This window comes from Stigmatopora argus, chromosome 8 (genome assembly GCF_051989625.1).
Source record: "Stigmatopora argus isolate UIUO_Sarg chromosome 8, RoL_Sarg_1.0, whole genome shotgun sequence".
NCBI classification, from domain to species: domain Eukaryota; kingdom Metazoa; phylum Chordata; class Actinopteri; order Syngnathiformes; family Syngnathidae; genus Stigmatopora; species Stigmatopora argus.
The window spans coordinates 1,645,053-1,661,049 of NC_135394.1; the positions used below are offsets into that span (position 1 = coordinate 1,645,053).

Below are 15,997 nucleotides of genomic sequence, written 5' to 3' on the forward strand. Positions count from 1 at the left end.
GTGTGTATTTGTGTTTGTCTGTGTGTGTGTTTGTGTTTATCTGTGTGTGTGTGTTTGTGTGTCTGTGTGTGTTTGTGTGTCTGTGTGTGTTTGTGTGTGTGTGTTTGTGTTTGGGGGGTTGCAAATACTTTATTGGATTGCATCCATCTTCTAGTGTACATTAGGAAGTCATTCATTCATTCATTTCCTGGACCGCTTTTATCCTCATTAGGGTTGCGGGGAGGGCTGGAGCCTATCCCAACTGACTCCGGGTCAGAGGCAGGGAACACCCTGAATTGATGGCCAGCCAATCGCAGGGCACAAGGAGACAAACAACCATTCACGCTCACACTCATACTTAGGGGCAATTTAGAGTGTCCAATCAGCCTACCATGCATGTTTTTGGAATATGGGAGGAAACCAGCGTACCCAGAGAACACCCTCGCAGACCCGGGAAGAACCTGCAAACTCCACACAGGGGGACTGACCTGGGTTTGAACCGAGCACCCCAGAGCTGTGAGGCTGACGTATTAACCACTCAGCCGCCGGGCCGCCACTTTAGCAATTTACTTTAATATGTTATATGGGTGTATAATGTTTCAGAAATTGATCAAACTCAGGTAGGTTGTCCTATCGGTTCATTACCACATGTTCCAAGTGTTGCACAATATCAGAATCGAAGAGTCTGAATTGTCACAAATCACGTTGAAGTATAAGCCATTTGCGTCAAGGGTTTTTAAAAAATGATTTGAAAAACAATAAGGATTTCAAATCCAAGCAAACATATTAAGCTTCCCTTTAATAAATGAACTACTACTCTCAGATGAGGTGATTGAAAGATATTTATGAAATGATGAAAACATTGACAACCAACCCCTTTCTCCCCTCAATAGAAATCAAGAGTGGTACTATAAAGAGCCATTTATAATTGTCAACACCTGTCATTATTTACGTAATACAGTCGTACCTTTACTTAGGAAATGTTTCCATAAGTGTTTTTGTGAGTAGAAGGATATTTTACATTGAATTTGCATAATTTGTTCCACGATCTCAAAAACTATCATCTAAACCAGACCTGGGCAATTAATTCCACTAAAGGCCATAGTGAGTGCAGGTTTTCGTTCCGACACATAAGAGGAAACATTTCCACCAATCTGGTATCTTAGAAGTGCAATCAGTGGATTGCAGTCAGGTGCTTCTTGTTTCAGCAGAAATCTAATTAGTTGTCTGTGCCGGATCGGTTGGAACAAAAACTTGCACCCACAGGGGCCTTCGAGGACCAGATTGCCCAGGTCTAAACCCTTTAAAATGCTAAAAGTACTATACCAAATTTGTCTGAAATTTGTAGGCATGTTTGCTGAAAGGAAAAACATAAGAAAATGATTTATTAAGCCATTAAAATGATTTTAAAAAATCACATTGGATTTTTTTAAAATAAGAGTAAGAGGACAGTGGGTTAAATGACTAGCTCCATATTGTGCTTAAGATGAGAAGTTTAACATCATATGGGCTATTTTTTTTCCATAATTTAATGCAGGCCAATAAAACCAGGTCAGCGATCTACATGTTGTACACCCCAAGATATTAGGAAAATAAATTGCCTTTGTAGTGACGTTTTTATTTTAATTTTTTTTTTTTTTTACAATTTATCGACAACTATTTTTTCTTTTTTAATTCTTTCCATTTTGGATTTAGAGCTCTTACTGTCATCATTATCACAAATCAGCCGTGGCTGCGTTGAGCGTGGACGATACCATTAAGAAGGGGTGCATGAGAAACGTATGCAGCGCGGGTCTCAACCCCGAATGTATTTCACACCTCGAACATTTTTTAATATTAAATGTAAAACACAACGTAAAAATGTTCACGACTTTTTTTGCTGACCCAGTGGGTTCCTTTTGTTGAGAGCGACTATTATCTCCGACGTTACCCCTGCTTAGAGTGCGAGTGATAGGCGCTTTCATTCTGCTCAGCCGCCTGCTTTTCGGACAGAAGTTGGCTAAGGGATGCGTCTGCCGTGATGGCGCTGCAGCTGAGCAACGGCGATGCATCTTACTACCAGAATGCACACTACTTCAGGAATTACACTTCGTCCGCTGTCAGCTACACTAACAGCAGCCATTATCTGTCCCGTTTGCCAGGTAAGAAAAGGCTACTCGTGCAGAACCTGCTACTGGTCGTCAGCAGTTTTTGTTCCGAGAATGACAGAAGGCATTTGCACATTGTTTTTAATATGGAGGGATGCCTCACGCAAATGCTTCAAAAAGCTCCTATTTTACGTCTTGAGTATAGAGACTGGAAGAGCCATGATTTAATCTAATCCTAATCTAATCTAATATAATCCTGCTAAGATTGAGCACTAACGCAGTTGACCTGTGTCACTCTTGAGGCTTGTTGACAGAGCAAGTGCCAAACTGATATTATATGGCAGGATTTTGTGGCGTTTAATATGCAAATCCTGTGGAGACCACTCAAAAAAGGTGTTCATGATATACGTACTACATTTTCACCCCCGCAGTCGCTGATAAAATTGCCCTTTCGAACCGTAAGGCGGCAGCAATGTGATGCAGGTTCCCTTCCTCACTTATGCATACGTCCTTGTCACGTTACATCGCTTCAAGTAGAAACTCCATTCCATATTCGACTCAAGAATTGCATATGGATGCCTTGGGGGAGAGCTAAATACCCAATTCACCATGTAAAGGAATTATTAATGAGTACAATGCTCGTGAATGCATCACAGCGATTTCCCCAACCCTTCAAGGCTTGTGTGCAGAACAAGGATGACATAATCTCATCTCATTTTCTGAACTGCTTTATCCCCACTAGTTTCGCGGGGGGTGCTGGAGTCTATCCCAGCTGACTTAAGGCCAGAGGCGGGGGACACCCTGAATTGCTGGCCAGCCAATCGCAGGGAGACAAACAACCATTCACGCTCACACTCCTACCTAGGGGTAATTTAGCGTGTCCAATCAGCCTACCATGCACGTCTTTGGAATGTGGGAGGAAACCAGAGTACCCAGAGAAAACCCACGCAGACCCGGGGAGAACATGAAAACTCCACACAAGTGGACTGACCTGGATTTGAACCCAGGTCTCCCACTGTGAGGCCTACGCGCTAAACACTCACCCGCCGGGCCGCCCGGATGACATAATATCAGAGCAAATTGGATTTTAACATGATAAAGTCGTTGCTATGTATTATTAGATGCACTTTACAAACATTTTAAAGAGAAATATACAGTGGACAATTTGTCAAACAACAGAAATCAAATTGTTACCTTGCGCTGATTCAAATTACATATATTCATTCATTTTCTAACCGCTAAGGTCGTGGGGGCTGCTGGAGCCTATCCCAGCTAACCATTGGCACCAGGCGGGGGACACCCTGAATTGGTGGTTAGGCAATTGTGAGACACAACCATCAGAGCTGCCAACTTCTCTGGAATTCCAGGAGTTTACGCCGGACAAGCAACGCAGACTCCTAACAACCTCCCTTAACACCGGAAATGCCAAAAATTGTCATCTAAATTTTTTTGGGGAAGCAACCATTACAGAAAAGTGCCACATTTCCAATTTAAATGCCTCGAAATTCACACCATCGCTACGTCCTCCACCATCTTCCACATTTGATTCAACTGCACTGTAATCCGGATGAATTTGGTAACACAAGTGCATTGTGAATCATCCCAGAATGATAACAGTTTGATTTAAATTGTCTTGCGTTATTTTTTTTTAAGTTTTAGATTGATTTTGTGCGAATCGCTTTCACTCCTGATGAAAACCTAAAACTCCTGAAATGGGACAAGGGTATTCCTGAAATGGGGTCGGCGGACGTTGGCACCTCTGAACCACTCATGCTCCCCCTCATAGCCATAGGAAATTTAGAGTGTTCAACCACACTACCTTGCATGTTTTTGGGAAGTGGAAGAAAACAGTATATTTCATGCTAATATTGGATTGGATTGGATAACTTTATTCATCCCGCATTCGGGAAATTTCGTTGTCACAGTAGCAAGAGGGTGAGGATGCAGGAATAGGAAAGGCATTTTAGACATAAATAGATAGGTAATAAGTAAGTTAATAAATAAATACATGAATAAATATATAAATAAAATAAAAAAATATATATCAGATGGTATTTCATCAGAATTTACATTAATAAACATGTACAGTCTTTAAAATAATCATGATCAAATGATTTTTGGATTGATTACTGCTTATGTACTGGCAGAATGAAACAATCGGATTATCCTAATTAGATAGAGCAAAAGTCCCTTTGCCATACTTGAGCATGTTATAGCACATCACTTGTAATGAAACTATGAAAGACTAAATTAGTTAATATACTTGTATCTAGGCCTGGTATATTTTTTGCAATAATATTTTACATTTGGCATGGTTGATAAAAGTAAAATTCTCAAAGATGTGTCAAACTTGTAACATAATTATATTGTCTTTACACTGACCTTCAAAATAAGTGAAAATCCAAGAGTGAATAAGTCAGTGCAGAAACTAGTAATTTATCATGTGGACGAATTGTTTACTACACACTGCAAGCAGTGAGATAAATCGCCGGTGGATTTTCATTATCAGTGTAATAGTTTGTTGATTGGATAGCATAGTGCAGTGTTTCCTCAACCAATGTGCAGTGAGCAATGGTCAGGTGTGGTGCGGGAAATTGCAAGAAGTCATACAATGTAATATTCAAAGAGAAAAATTAATATGAATATAATGAGATTAAAATTGAACTATTATAAGGTTCAAATCAAAACATGATGAATGTTATATTATAGATTATACTATTACAAGATTCAAATTGTGAAACAGTCATTTTGTTGCTTATTTTTCCTCTAACATGATCCAGAAGTTGTTTGATTTTTGACTTTTGGCAATGTAAAGTCTGTGTGAGGACAATTTTATTTTGCGTAATATTAGATGTACAGTAATATTTGGAGAAAAGTCATAAAATTATGCGATTAAAAACATTACATTATTTATTTTTTGCATTTTCAAACCGGAAGTTGTTCAGGCTCTGCAGACATCAACGTTTGGTGAAATTAGGTCAGTGTGAAAAATTTGATTTTGTAATCATTTTGGAGGTTTGTGATTCCTGCTTATAAAACTTTGATGAACTAGGACGAGCTGAGTTGTGTCGTGGATGCTTCCTGTGCTTTTCCTATTACCCAGTCAAGCAGATGGAAGCAGTGCACAAGGCACGTGCTTTTCATTGCTCCATAATTGATGTGATACAAAGGGTAAAAAAAAGGCTGTAGAAAGAGATACTTGGTCTATTTTGAGATTTTCAGAAGATCTCACGAGAATGCGGTGCTCCAAGAAGAGAAGAGGTTAGAGTGCCTTGATTTTGACCTTAAAAACATGACAAGTTGTGTAACAAGAAATTTTAAGTTTGTTTTAAGCGTTCCTCTTGAATAATAATGCTGAAGACTAAATTTGACCAAACTCAGTTCACAAATGACTATTTTTAACTACTTTAAAGTAGTCAAAGTGAAGAATAAAATATGCTCATGTTAGATGCTAGTGAGTTTAAAAAACAACTCTCAGATCTGCACCTTTATAAAAGGCTGGTAAGGTTACTGGCACTATATGCAATGGTTCAAAGTAACGGTTTTTCTTTTGTGGTTGTAAGGGGAATCATTCTGCTCCGTACAGGACAATTTCAAACTCCATACTCACTGCATACTGTTTTATCTATTTGTTGATTCACTTTGGTGGTGGTTTCACAAAAGTTGTAAAAAAAAAAGTGTAGATGTGGCAAAACGCACCACAAGGAAAGCGAATAATCCAATCGTTTAAATATTGTATATCCATTTTTAAAAAGCAACGTACAACACTGCATTAGTAAATCATTGTTATCCTAGTGATACAATGTATACATCTTGGAGTGCAGGTTTCTTTTCAGCATTTTCAAGAGATCACATGACTGTCATTGCTAGTATTTAAATATAGGTGAAATGATATCTCTTTAAAAGCCAGTAACCCACTTGATGTGTTGCTGCTGAAAGTCACACATTTGAATAATCACCTGAATATCACTTTAAGCACTCACAAATGCCAATTTCCGATGTATAATAATGCATTTTTTTTCTCAAATCATTTATTGTGTTCAAGTTTTCCAGTGCTATGACAAAGCTACTTAAATTGTTTAAAAACAACAAAATCAAGAGTGGGTAAGCCCTTAATTTTTCTCCAAATTAATGCTAACCTGTATGTATTTGTATTCAATAAATAAATCTAATGCCATTCAATTGTACACAGTGTTGGCTCAGCATAGTGAAAAAGAACCACTCTTATCTAATTCGAAAACACAGGCAGCCAAGAGGGTTATTTTGGGTTCATACCAAAAAGATACCCGATGAAAGCTATGACGCAGCTGTTTGATGATGATTGGCCCTGCAAATTGCATCCACAGACACAAGCATATGCAATCTGTCACTCAAATGGTGAAAATACAGTACAGTGGTACCTTGAGATACGAGCTTAATGTGTTCCAGGACTGAGCTCGTATGTCAATTTTCTCATAACTCAAATGAACGTTTCCCATAGAAATGAACTAAAAACAAATTAATTCGTTCCAACCCTCTGAAAAAACACAAAAAACAGGATATTGGATTGGAAAAACAATTATTTGTTCTTGATCGCCATCTATTAACAAAGTAACAAATAACTAGTGGTTTAATAGTACTAAAATGTGTTTAATAGTACTAAAATTTGACAGATTTCGCAGAAGGGAGAGAGAGTGACAGGGGGGGGAGTGGACTTTTTGCCTGGCAACGCGCTCGTAACATAACATAAACAAACTTAAATGAACTTGGATTACGATGCAGACACACTCAAGAATAAATTTAATCTAACCTTACACTAAAGTAATTCTAATTTTGTTTTAAATTTTGATACCTTTCTTCTCATGGGTTTGCTCTATTTGCCCCGCCTCCACCCTGACTTTCAGATGCAACCTATCGACGTTTGTTTGCTTTTGTATTTCCTTCAAAATATTCCGAAAATAATGCACACAAATGTCCTCACAATAGGATAACGCACAGCCACTTGCCAACTTGCCCGGGAAGTAGTACTCCTCTCGTATTAGCAACGGGAAGAAAAAAAACACCGAAAAAATGCAACGCTCCTCGCAGTGCTCGTAGAGACATTACACGAGGGATTTGCGGGGAGAGAGACAGTGCCCATGATGTTCTTATGAGGAGCGTCTCACGTCCGCTCCCTGCTCGTATATCAAAATTTGTCTCGTATCTCAAGATAAATATTTGCTCAAAATTTTACTCGTAGCTCAAGTTGCTCGCATGTCGGAGTACTCGTATGTCGAGGTGCCACTGTACACTAAACACCTAACATCTAGCTTTTTGGTTTGATTTCACTTGAAGACTGTACAGTTGAAGTAAAAATTGTTGATTGGCTGAAAGAAAAGACTGTTGTTAACAAGCCAGGCAAATTTGGATGAAAAATACCTTTTTATTCTTTCATTTTTCGTTTCGCTTATCACATTCTGAATTGATGGCCAGCCAATCGCAGGGAACAAGGAGACGGACAACGCTCCCATTCATACCTGCGGACAATTTGAAGTGTTAATTTGCTTACCCATGCAAATTTTAGAGATGTGGTAGTAATCTAGAGCAGTGTTTCCCATGTGAGCGATGCTCAAGTGTGCCGTGGGAAATTACAAGAAGTCATACATTGTAATAATCCAAGAGAGAAATTTCAATATTAAGAGATTTAAAATCGAACTATTACGAGGTTAAAATTGAAATCTGAAATCATAGATTTTATGATAACAAGATTCAAATCGTAATATTATGAGATCAAAGTCATTTTGTTGCTTAGTTTTATGTAAAGTAAACCGGAAGCTCTTTGGTTTTCCGGGCTACAACTTTTGTCGACGTTAAGTCTGCGTGAGCACAAAACGGCTCTTTTCGTAATGTTAGGTGGTCGAAGCAATATTGGGAGGGAAAAGTTATTACGCGATTTAAGTGATTTTCCTGTTTTTACGGTACGTGAACCGGAAGTTGTTTGGTTTCAGGGGCATCAACTTTTAGTCACGTAAAGTCTCTGTGAGCACATTACTTTTTTGCGTAATATTGGGAAAAAAGTCAAACTAAAATAAGGTTAAAAAACGATGGCTTCATTTTTACAACATCAGTCGAACTGAAAAATGTTAGGCGTCATCAACTTTGTCAATAAAACTTGATGAGAACGACTCTATAATGTTAATGTAGGCGACATAGTTTTAAATGAGAAGATTTTTCAGTTAGTGGTGTGGCTTGAGATTTTTTGAATGCAAAAAGTGTGGCGCATTTAAAAAAAGGTTGGGAAACACTGAACTAGAGTATTTGGAGAAAACCCAGGCATGTTCGGGGAGAACATACAAACTCTACACAGGAAGGTCGAAACCCACCGGGTATTAAATCCTTGATCTCAGAACTCTGAGACAGGCGTGCTCCCCACTTGACTTCTGTGCCGCTCAATGAATAATAATAAATTAATAAGTATATGCAGTATCGATTTAAAAAGTGAAAAAAAATGCTTGGCTTGTCAGGTGTCAAACACCGTAGATGTGTCTGATGGCTGTGCTCAATCCACACCCCTACCCTGTGCCAACTGTCAATCATACTACCTTCACTCTATCCTGTGTGGATGCTATTTTGTTTAGAGTCGTTCCTCTCAACTTAAAAGGGCACCGTACAATTCTGAAAAAGACACCGACGTACGTGAGAATCATCATCCTTCTCAGTCTGCCGTGGAATGTTTTTGTTTTAAATAAGTAATAATTAAAAAGGAACAAGTGATAATCAATACACCAGTCTAGTATAGCACTCTCGACAAATTGTATGCATAGTTTCTGGATAATATAATACATTTAGTTGCAGATTAGTCATCAGGTAGTTCAGAATTTATTTCAATTTGATTGTTTTGAAATGCACATTGATGAATGTTGATCGCACATCGCCTGGCGTCAATCAATTGAACTGCAGATTTCTATCTTTAGTGCAATAGCATATGAAATTAAGAATTAAGTCAAGAAAAAAGTTAATGAATCCATTTGCTTGCTGCTAATATGTGTTTGGTGCTTGATTAGCAGCTCTTGGTGACTCCTATTGAAGTCGAATTACAGTGGTACCTCGACATACGAGCACCCCGACATACGACCAATTCGAGATACAAGTAAAATTTCGAGCAAATAATTATCTCGAGATACTAGACACATTTCGAGATACGAGAAAGCCAGGTGGCCAAGACATTAGAGGCTGTTTTTTCTTGTTGTTTAGTAAAATAAATAAACAACAGACTAACCAGGTAAATTAACAGATATTGCTTACTTAGTGGCAGCGGCGGTCCAGAAAGTAAGAAATCCCTGTGACTACACCTGGCTCAATTTTAGACCCACCTAATGCTGGCAAAAATCCAGACAAGTCTCAGCCTATAACTCAGAGATTCAAATTGTTCTCAGCTTGTTCCCATGTTTTACGCACTCAACATATACACAGTTGTACCTCTACTTACGAAATTAAATGGTTCCAGAACTTTTTTCGTAAGTAGATGTCTACTTTATATGTAAATTCTCTAATTTGTTCCATGGTCCTTACACAACTGCCTACTAAACACTTTAAAATTGGTGTTCCAATTTTGTAGAAACGCAAAAAAATTATAAGAAAATGATTTATTAATGTCTTAAAATGAATATGATGGCCACAAACCCTGTGGAAATGTGCCCTGCGCCGCTAAGATAGTTCCCTCCGCTGAAAAAGTTCCCTCCGTGGCCGTTATATTGGGAGACGTAATACTTGTTTGTCTGCCAGATGGAGGCAAAAGCCCGTTCTACCAGTGCCAAAAGCTGTCCACTTTGTACATTTTAGACTTTTACCTGTGCCATGTGTGTTAAAATATTTGCCGCGTTGCATTTGTATGGTTATTAATCGCTTAATAAGGGGAATTGGAATCATTAATAAGGGGAGGATTTAGCTGAAGTGGACAGGTATGTAAGAGAGAATCTTGAAACATCTATAGTGGTTGTTTTTGAGACAGCCAATTGAATTGAATGCTTTTATTATTATTATATGAGATGGAATGAGAGCGAAGAAATGAGAGCCCAGTAGAAGGTAGCAAGTCTCTTAAGTGAGAATCAATGCATCCGCGACAATATTTTCAAAATAAAATAACGGATAAGGAAATTCATTGTTGTAACTTGGGTCTTTTTCATATCTTGAGTCACTCATTTGCATATATAAAATTTTGTAACCTAAAAAATTCCTATCTAGAGGCATGACTGTAATGATATTTCATGAATTTAGAAGCCAATCGTCAAAATGACTTGAGTCTCTTTAGGTTTCCTGCACAACCTATTTATGTAGCATCCAACTTCAGGCTGTCATCTCCCATGGAAGTAAGAGGGTTTTATGATTGTCATCTTGTGCATGAATGTGCATCGGTGTGTTAAAGTTTGTGTGCTCAACTGCATCGCTGCTGGGTCACCCTTGTCTTTCCAATGGCAGTTGAACTGTGAATGCTTTCCAGTCTTGCAGTTTCCCTTGCCAATTTGTTAGGCTGCCTTTGGGCATTCTTCATACTGTATTTATCACTATGGTTTCACTGGACTGACTAAGTGAAGCCATATTGTATGAGTCCTCTTTCATCAGCTATGTTTGTATGCCATGGTAATAGTCCATTATTGTATAGGATACAAAACACTGCTCTTTCCGAATGAACATTGTTGACAAAATGGAAGCAGTCAAAAATTTTATGAGGGGCATGATATCTTCCAAACCGCTTATCCTCACAAGGCTCACGGGCTATGCTGGAGTCGATCACAGCTAACTTCTGGTGAAAGGAGAACTACACACTAGGACAGGTTGTCAGTCACCCATAGTGTACACATACAGACAAGCATTCACAATCACACTGCCACTGAGCGGGAATCGATACCACGCTTGTCTGCGCCAAAGTCAGCTGAGTGAACCACTACACCATAAGTTGACTTGAAATAAGCTTATTTTTTATGGTCTAGTTGGTCTACAGTTTGTTTCACTCGTGTAAATATAAATGTATATAGTAATTTTTGCCGAACTCCGGATTATTTTGTTGCTTGTAGCCTGTAACTTGCAGTGATCGCTGCTACATTGGATTGGATGTCTATCGCCGTCAATAGCACCCAATACCTAAAAATAAATGAATACATTTTAGAGACCGAACATTTTTTTACCCGCTTATAATCACATCTTGTCTTGCGTTTCTCAGGTCCAGAGACCATGTTGAAGCCTGCTCTCAGTTTCTTCAGCCATGTACCGCCGCCTTTCCAACACATGGACTCCTTGCACCGGCTGGGACCTCCACCTTTAGTGCCTACACAGTCTCTCGGCCCTCCGCCAGTCGTACCGACTCCAGCAATCGGACCGGCAAATGTGGTTGCCGCCCCGACTTTGGTGCCCCCTCCCATGACCTCTACTCACACATTGAGGCCTCTTCACATTGCATCTGTACATAGTTTAGGCCCACCACCAATGATTGAAGCCCAGTCGGTCAGACCTCCTTCTTTGACACACACCCTGGGGCCTCCACCTCTAGATCCCTCACAAGTAATGGTGCCTCCTTCATTAGACCTCACACAACCAGTGGGCTCTTCTGCATTGAACCACGCCCATGCGTTGGTTGCCCCTGTAACTCCTGGAGCTAATAGATTCCCCCTGCCACCCAGTCCCTTGTCATCCCCTCTTATCCCCAGCCCAGACCTCTCACAACTGCCCCCGAGACATGGCCCTCCATTGGTCGCATCCCCAGGGCCCGGCCTTATTCCCGGTCCTCTGCCAGGTCAGCTGGCCCCAACTTGCGAGCAACCCCAGGAAGAGGCCTCTGCTATGGGCAGGGAGGAGCAGGAGGACACTATTGCATTGGAAGAACTCTGCAAGCCACTATACTGTAAACTCTGCAATGTTACTGTCAACTCACCTCAGCAGGCCCAGGCTCACTACCAGGTTAGCATATGAAAGGATACCTGCCCACCTGTTGAAGATTTGAAAAGCTGCATACAGTAATCCCTCGAATATCGCGGCTTCACTACATCGCTGTTTTTTTTTCTAGGGGAATTTTTTTAAATTATATTTTTGGGGGGAAGTTCATAAAAATGTGAAAATCCACGCTGAAACTCACAAGCGGAAGCCACTCCCCTGTCCTCTGCTTGCTACTAAGACTCAGCACTGAAGTAATAAAAAAATAAAAATAAACTTTTTTTTAAAGTTCAGAAAAATGTGAAAATTCACGCTGAAATTCGCAAGCACTGCACATTTTTTAGATTCTTTTTAAATAGGGGGTACTTCGCGGTTTTTCGTTTATCGTGGCCATGTCTGGTCTACATTAACCGCGATAATCGAGGGATTACTGTAAACTCTAGAAAGTCTGTTGTCACCCTGTCTCCTCAGGGGAAGAACCACAGTAAGAAATTGCGGAATTTTCTAGCCGGCAGTCAACAGCCACCAGCCATCAGGATCCCTGAAGCTCTTGAGGTCTCTGGGCACACAAACATCATCTCAGGATCTAACGAAAGTGACACCGCAAGGCAGGTAAGGTCAACAAAATAGTAAGTAACGAGCATTTAATACAGGAAGAGGTTGAAAAATCAACCCTCTCAGGATTATCAAGATCTAGTAAGAACATTGGGCAATCAGAGCAGACTGGGATTTATTTGGAAGTTGTCTCAGTCAAGGGCGGAGCTTAAGAGGATGATGGCGGTGCGGCCACTTGGGGACTGGTTTGTGGGCGCAAAGGGGGTGTAGTTGGATAAGGGGCGAGTATGATAATATGCAGAACGATAATACGGTGTTTCAGTGTTGAAATATCTCTGCCAGGCCTTTCCCATCTCTCTGGGCCCGCAAAGTCAGATGTGATAATTCACCAGTACGAACCCATCCACCCCGTCAGTAGAATTCGAAGCGGCCAACGAGTGATATTTTACTTGTATCCCTTCACCATTCCCATCCCCAACTCCACAAAAGGGCCGCTGTTCACGTTTGTTCTTTTAACTGTTCAGTCTAATTCCACCAAAAATGAATATAACTTCAAATAGCATGAGATTAAACTGAATTTATTTGCTTGTGATAGAATACCAGATGCAATCATTTGTGCAAATACGTATCGAAAAGATGCTTCAGTTGCCTGTTTCTCTCTTCGTCCTCCCTGACAATACAACACTGTTCTGCTTTGTCCTGTGTCGGCAGGCATCGTATAAGGGGCCCACCAGAGTCATTTTGGCCACAGAGAATGACTATTGTAAGCTGTGTGACGCTTCCTTCAGCTCACTGTTAGTTGCGCAAGCTCACTACCAAGGCAAGAACCATGCAAAGAAACTACGGCTTACTGAAGCTCAGCAAAACATAAATAACATGTAAGCTCTCGTGTTTAACCCTCTTTAAGTAACAAGTGCTTGATATAAATATTTTTTTTAAAAAGTGGACTTTGATGGAACATTACTACCGTATTGATCCGAATACAAGATGTTTTTTGCATTGAAATAAGACCAAAAAAGTGCTGGTCGTCTTAAAATCAGGGTGTAGCCATTGTACCCGTTCACAACATTAGATAGAGCCACATACCTTTTAAAGCGAATGCTGAACACTTTGATGGTTAATTGAATTCAATGCCTTTATTGTCATTTTAGAATTATAATTAGATTTAAGGCTTCACCATGATGGGCACACATAAATAATCAATAAAAAAGAAATAAAGCAATAGGTAGTCAACATAATAGGTAGTCAACATAATAGGTAGTCAACATAATAGGTAGTCAACATAATAGGTAGTCAACATAATAGGTAGTCAACATAATAGGTAGTCAACATAATAGGTAGTCAACATAATAGGTAGTCAACATAATAGGTAGTCAACATAATAGGTAGTCAACATAATAGGTAGTCAACATAATAGGTAGTCAACATTATAGGTAGTCAACATTATAGGTAGTCAACATTATAGGTAGTCAACATTATAGGTAGTCAACATTATAGGTAGTCAACATTATAGGTAGTCAACATTATAGGTAGTCAACATTATAGGTAGTCAACATTATAGGTAGTCAACATTATAGGTAGTCAACATTATAGGTAGTCAACATTATAGGTAGTCAACATTATAGGTAGTCAACATTATAGGTAGTCAACATTATAGGTAGTCAACATTATAGGTAGTCAACATTATAGGTAGTCAACATAATTAGTACAGTAATCCCTCGAATATCGCGGTTAATGTAGACCAGACATGGCTGCGATAAACAAAAAAAAAACCGAAGTAGGATCACCCCATTATAACTACCACAGTATACATGTTTTTCAACATGTCACTTTTCATGTTGTTCAAAAAGTATATATCCATTAAATATTGCAGTTAAAAGCATGTCAAAAGACTAATGTATTAATATCTAAATATAATTTATATATTTCAAAATTTAACGACCTTATTTCTTCGTGTATAACACGCAGCCATACTTTGTGACAAAAAAAAATTGTATACATTTTTTTTCATTTTTCTCTGCTCACACCAAGGATTGCACCATTACTGGTAACTGGCAAATGCTGAACACATGTCGCCATGACAAAACATTTATTCACGTACCATATGTTTTGTCATGGCGACATGTGTTCAGCATTTGCCAGTTAGCAGTACCAGTGGAATCCTTGGTGTGAGCTGAGAAAAAGTGGAAAAATAAATTTTATACCAATTTTTGGTCACAAATTATTGGTGCGCGTTATGGACTTGTGGGTGTTATACTCGAATAATTATGGTAACTTGTTTACCAAACTCTTGATCTCACACCAAATCAATACTGAGTTCATTCAAGTGTTCATCTTAAGTGTCACTTTTGATTTACTCGACAAACTACAGAAGGGGGAATCTGTACCAATGGGATTTGATGGTGTTGAACATGTATGATAAGTTTCTCATTTTGAAGTGATTGTTTCCCGTGGCCATTGATTTCAGGGACGGTAGCAGTGAAGGAAGCCCACGAAGGAACCGTAAAGATGGCAGTGAATACAGACTGGTGAAAAATCGGCGAAGCACACAGCTACCTATATCCATGCAAGGTAAAAGCCTGATCTAAAATTCTTCCGACTTGAACTCATATTCTGTTTGTTTGTAGGGCCGTATTACAACCCCAGACCCAGGCAGCGGATCCCCAGGGATTTAGCTATGTGTGTTACCCCCAGCGGACAGTTTTACTGTTCCATGTGCAACTGCGGAGCTGAACAAGAAACAGACTTCCGACAGCATTTGGAAAGCAAGCAACACAAAGCTAAAGTGTCAGAGTTAAGGTACCGGAATGAGATGGAGAGCTTGGGCTACAGCTAAAAGCATAAGAAAAATGTGAGACAATAATGGAAAAGCACGAGACCAAAGTGGTAGAATAAAATATTGATTGGGGTACTTTTACTGAGGCATTGGTGTCAAAATGTTGTTGTTTAAAACCCAGATAAAATGTCACAACTTACAACAGGAAAATGCAGCCAGAGTGTGGTTTTATGGTATGTAGTAAAATTCTATTAGAGGTTCACTTTTTGCCAACTCAGGATCCATGTTATTCTAAAAAGGTCTTGTAGCTTCACAGAACCAGATGTGACACGATCTTTTGGATCACCCCAAAAAAAATTAACGAACAATCGTGTTTATCCTGTTATGTATGAATCGGATCAAATCCAAAGCACAACCGTCATGTGACAATAATGTCAAACATGATGTGTGACATGAAACTGTTGGCCTTTGCTGACCTTGTGTGGTCCTTCGTTTCAGGCTAGAGGCTTCACCTTGACTGGCCTTGTTTGTGCCTTGAGAAGTAGAGAAACTGAATAATTCAAAATATGCTTTGGCCAACCATTTTGGCAATGTAGTTCCGGTTACGGATGACTTTTCTTTATCCTTGCGTGATAGCTTTCTGTATAAAACAATGAGTAAATTATATAATAGTATTTGAGGTATACATATTTTAGTGTACATATTTAAAATTATT

General features: G+C 39.3%; 1 protein-coding gene across 2 annotated transcripts; it reads left to right on the forward strand.

Annotated features, from left to right (window-relative positions):
* The first annotated feature begins 1,320 nt into the window (after positions 1 to 1,320).
* On the forward strand, positions 1,321 to 15,423 carry zmat3 (zinc finger, matrin-type 3). 2 transcript variants are annotated; one of them, XM_077607261.1, is made up of 6 exons: positions 1,321 to 2,120; positions 11,245 to 11,978; positions 12,399 to 12,563; positions 13,218 to 13,384; positions 14,974 to 15,077; positions 15,134 to 15,423. In XM_077607261.1, the coding sequence occupies exons 1-6, from the start codon at positions 2,000 to 2,002 to the stop codon at positions 15,340 to 15,342; spliced, it is 1,500 nt and encodes a 499-aa protein (XP_077463387.1). In that variant the 5' UTR covers positions 1,321 to 1,999; the 3' UTR covers positions 15,343 to 15,423. The 2 variants fall into 2 exon arrangements, with proteins under 2 accessions (XP_077463387.1, XP_077463388.1); XM_077607262.1 differs by having other exon boundaries at positions 1,326 to 2,120; positions 12,423 to 12,563.
* The last annotated feature ends 574 nt before the right edge of the window (positions 15,424 to 15,997 follow it).

What these genes read in the sequence shown, in the direction of transcription:
- zmat3 (XM_077607261.1), top strand. Translation starts at nt 2,000, where the DNA reads ATGGCGCTGCAGCTGAGCAACGGCGATGCATCTTACTACCAGAATGCA. An exon ending in AAAGTGACACCGCAAGGCAG is followed by an intron (nt 12,564 to 13,217) that starts GTAAGGTCAACA and finishes CTGTGTCGGCAG; the next exon opens with GCATCGTATAAGGGGCCCAC. An exon ending in CAGCAAAACATAAATAACAT is followed by an intron (nt 13,385 to 14,973) that starts GTAAGCTCTCGT and finishes CATTGATTTCAG; the next exon opens with GGACGGTAGCAGTGAAGGAA.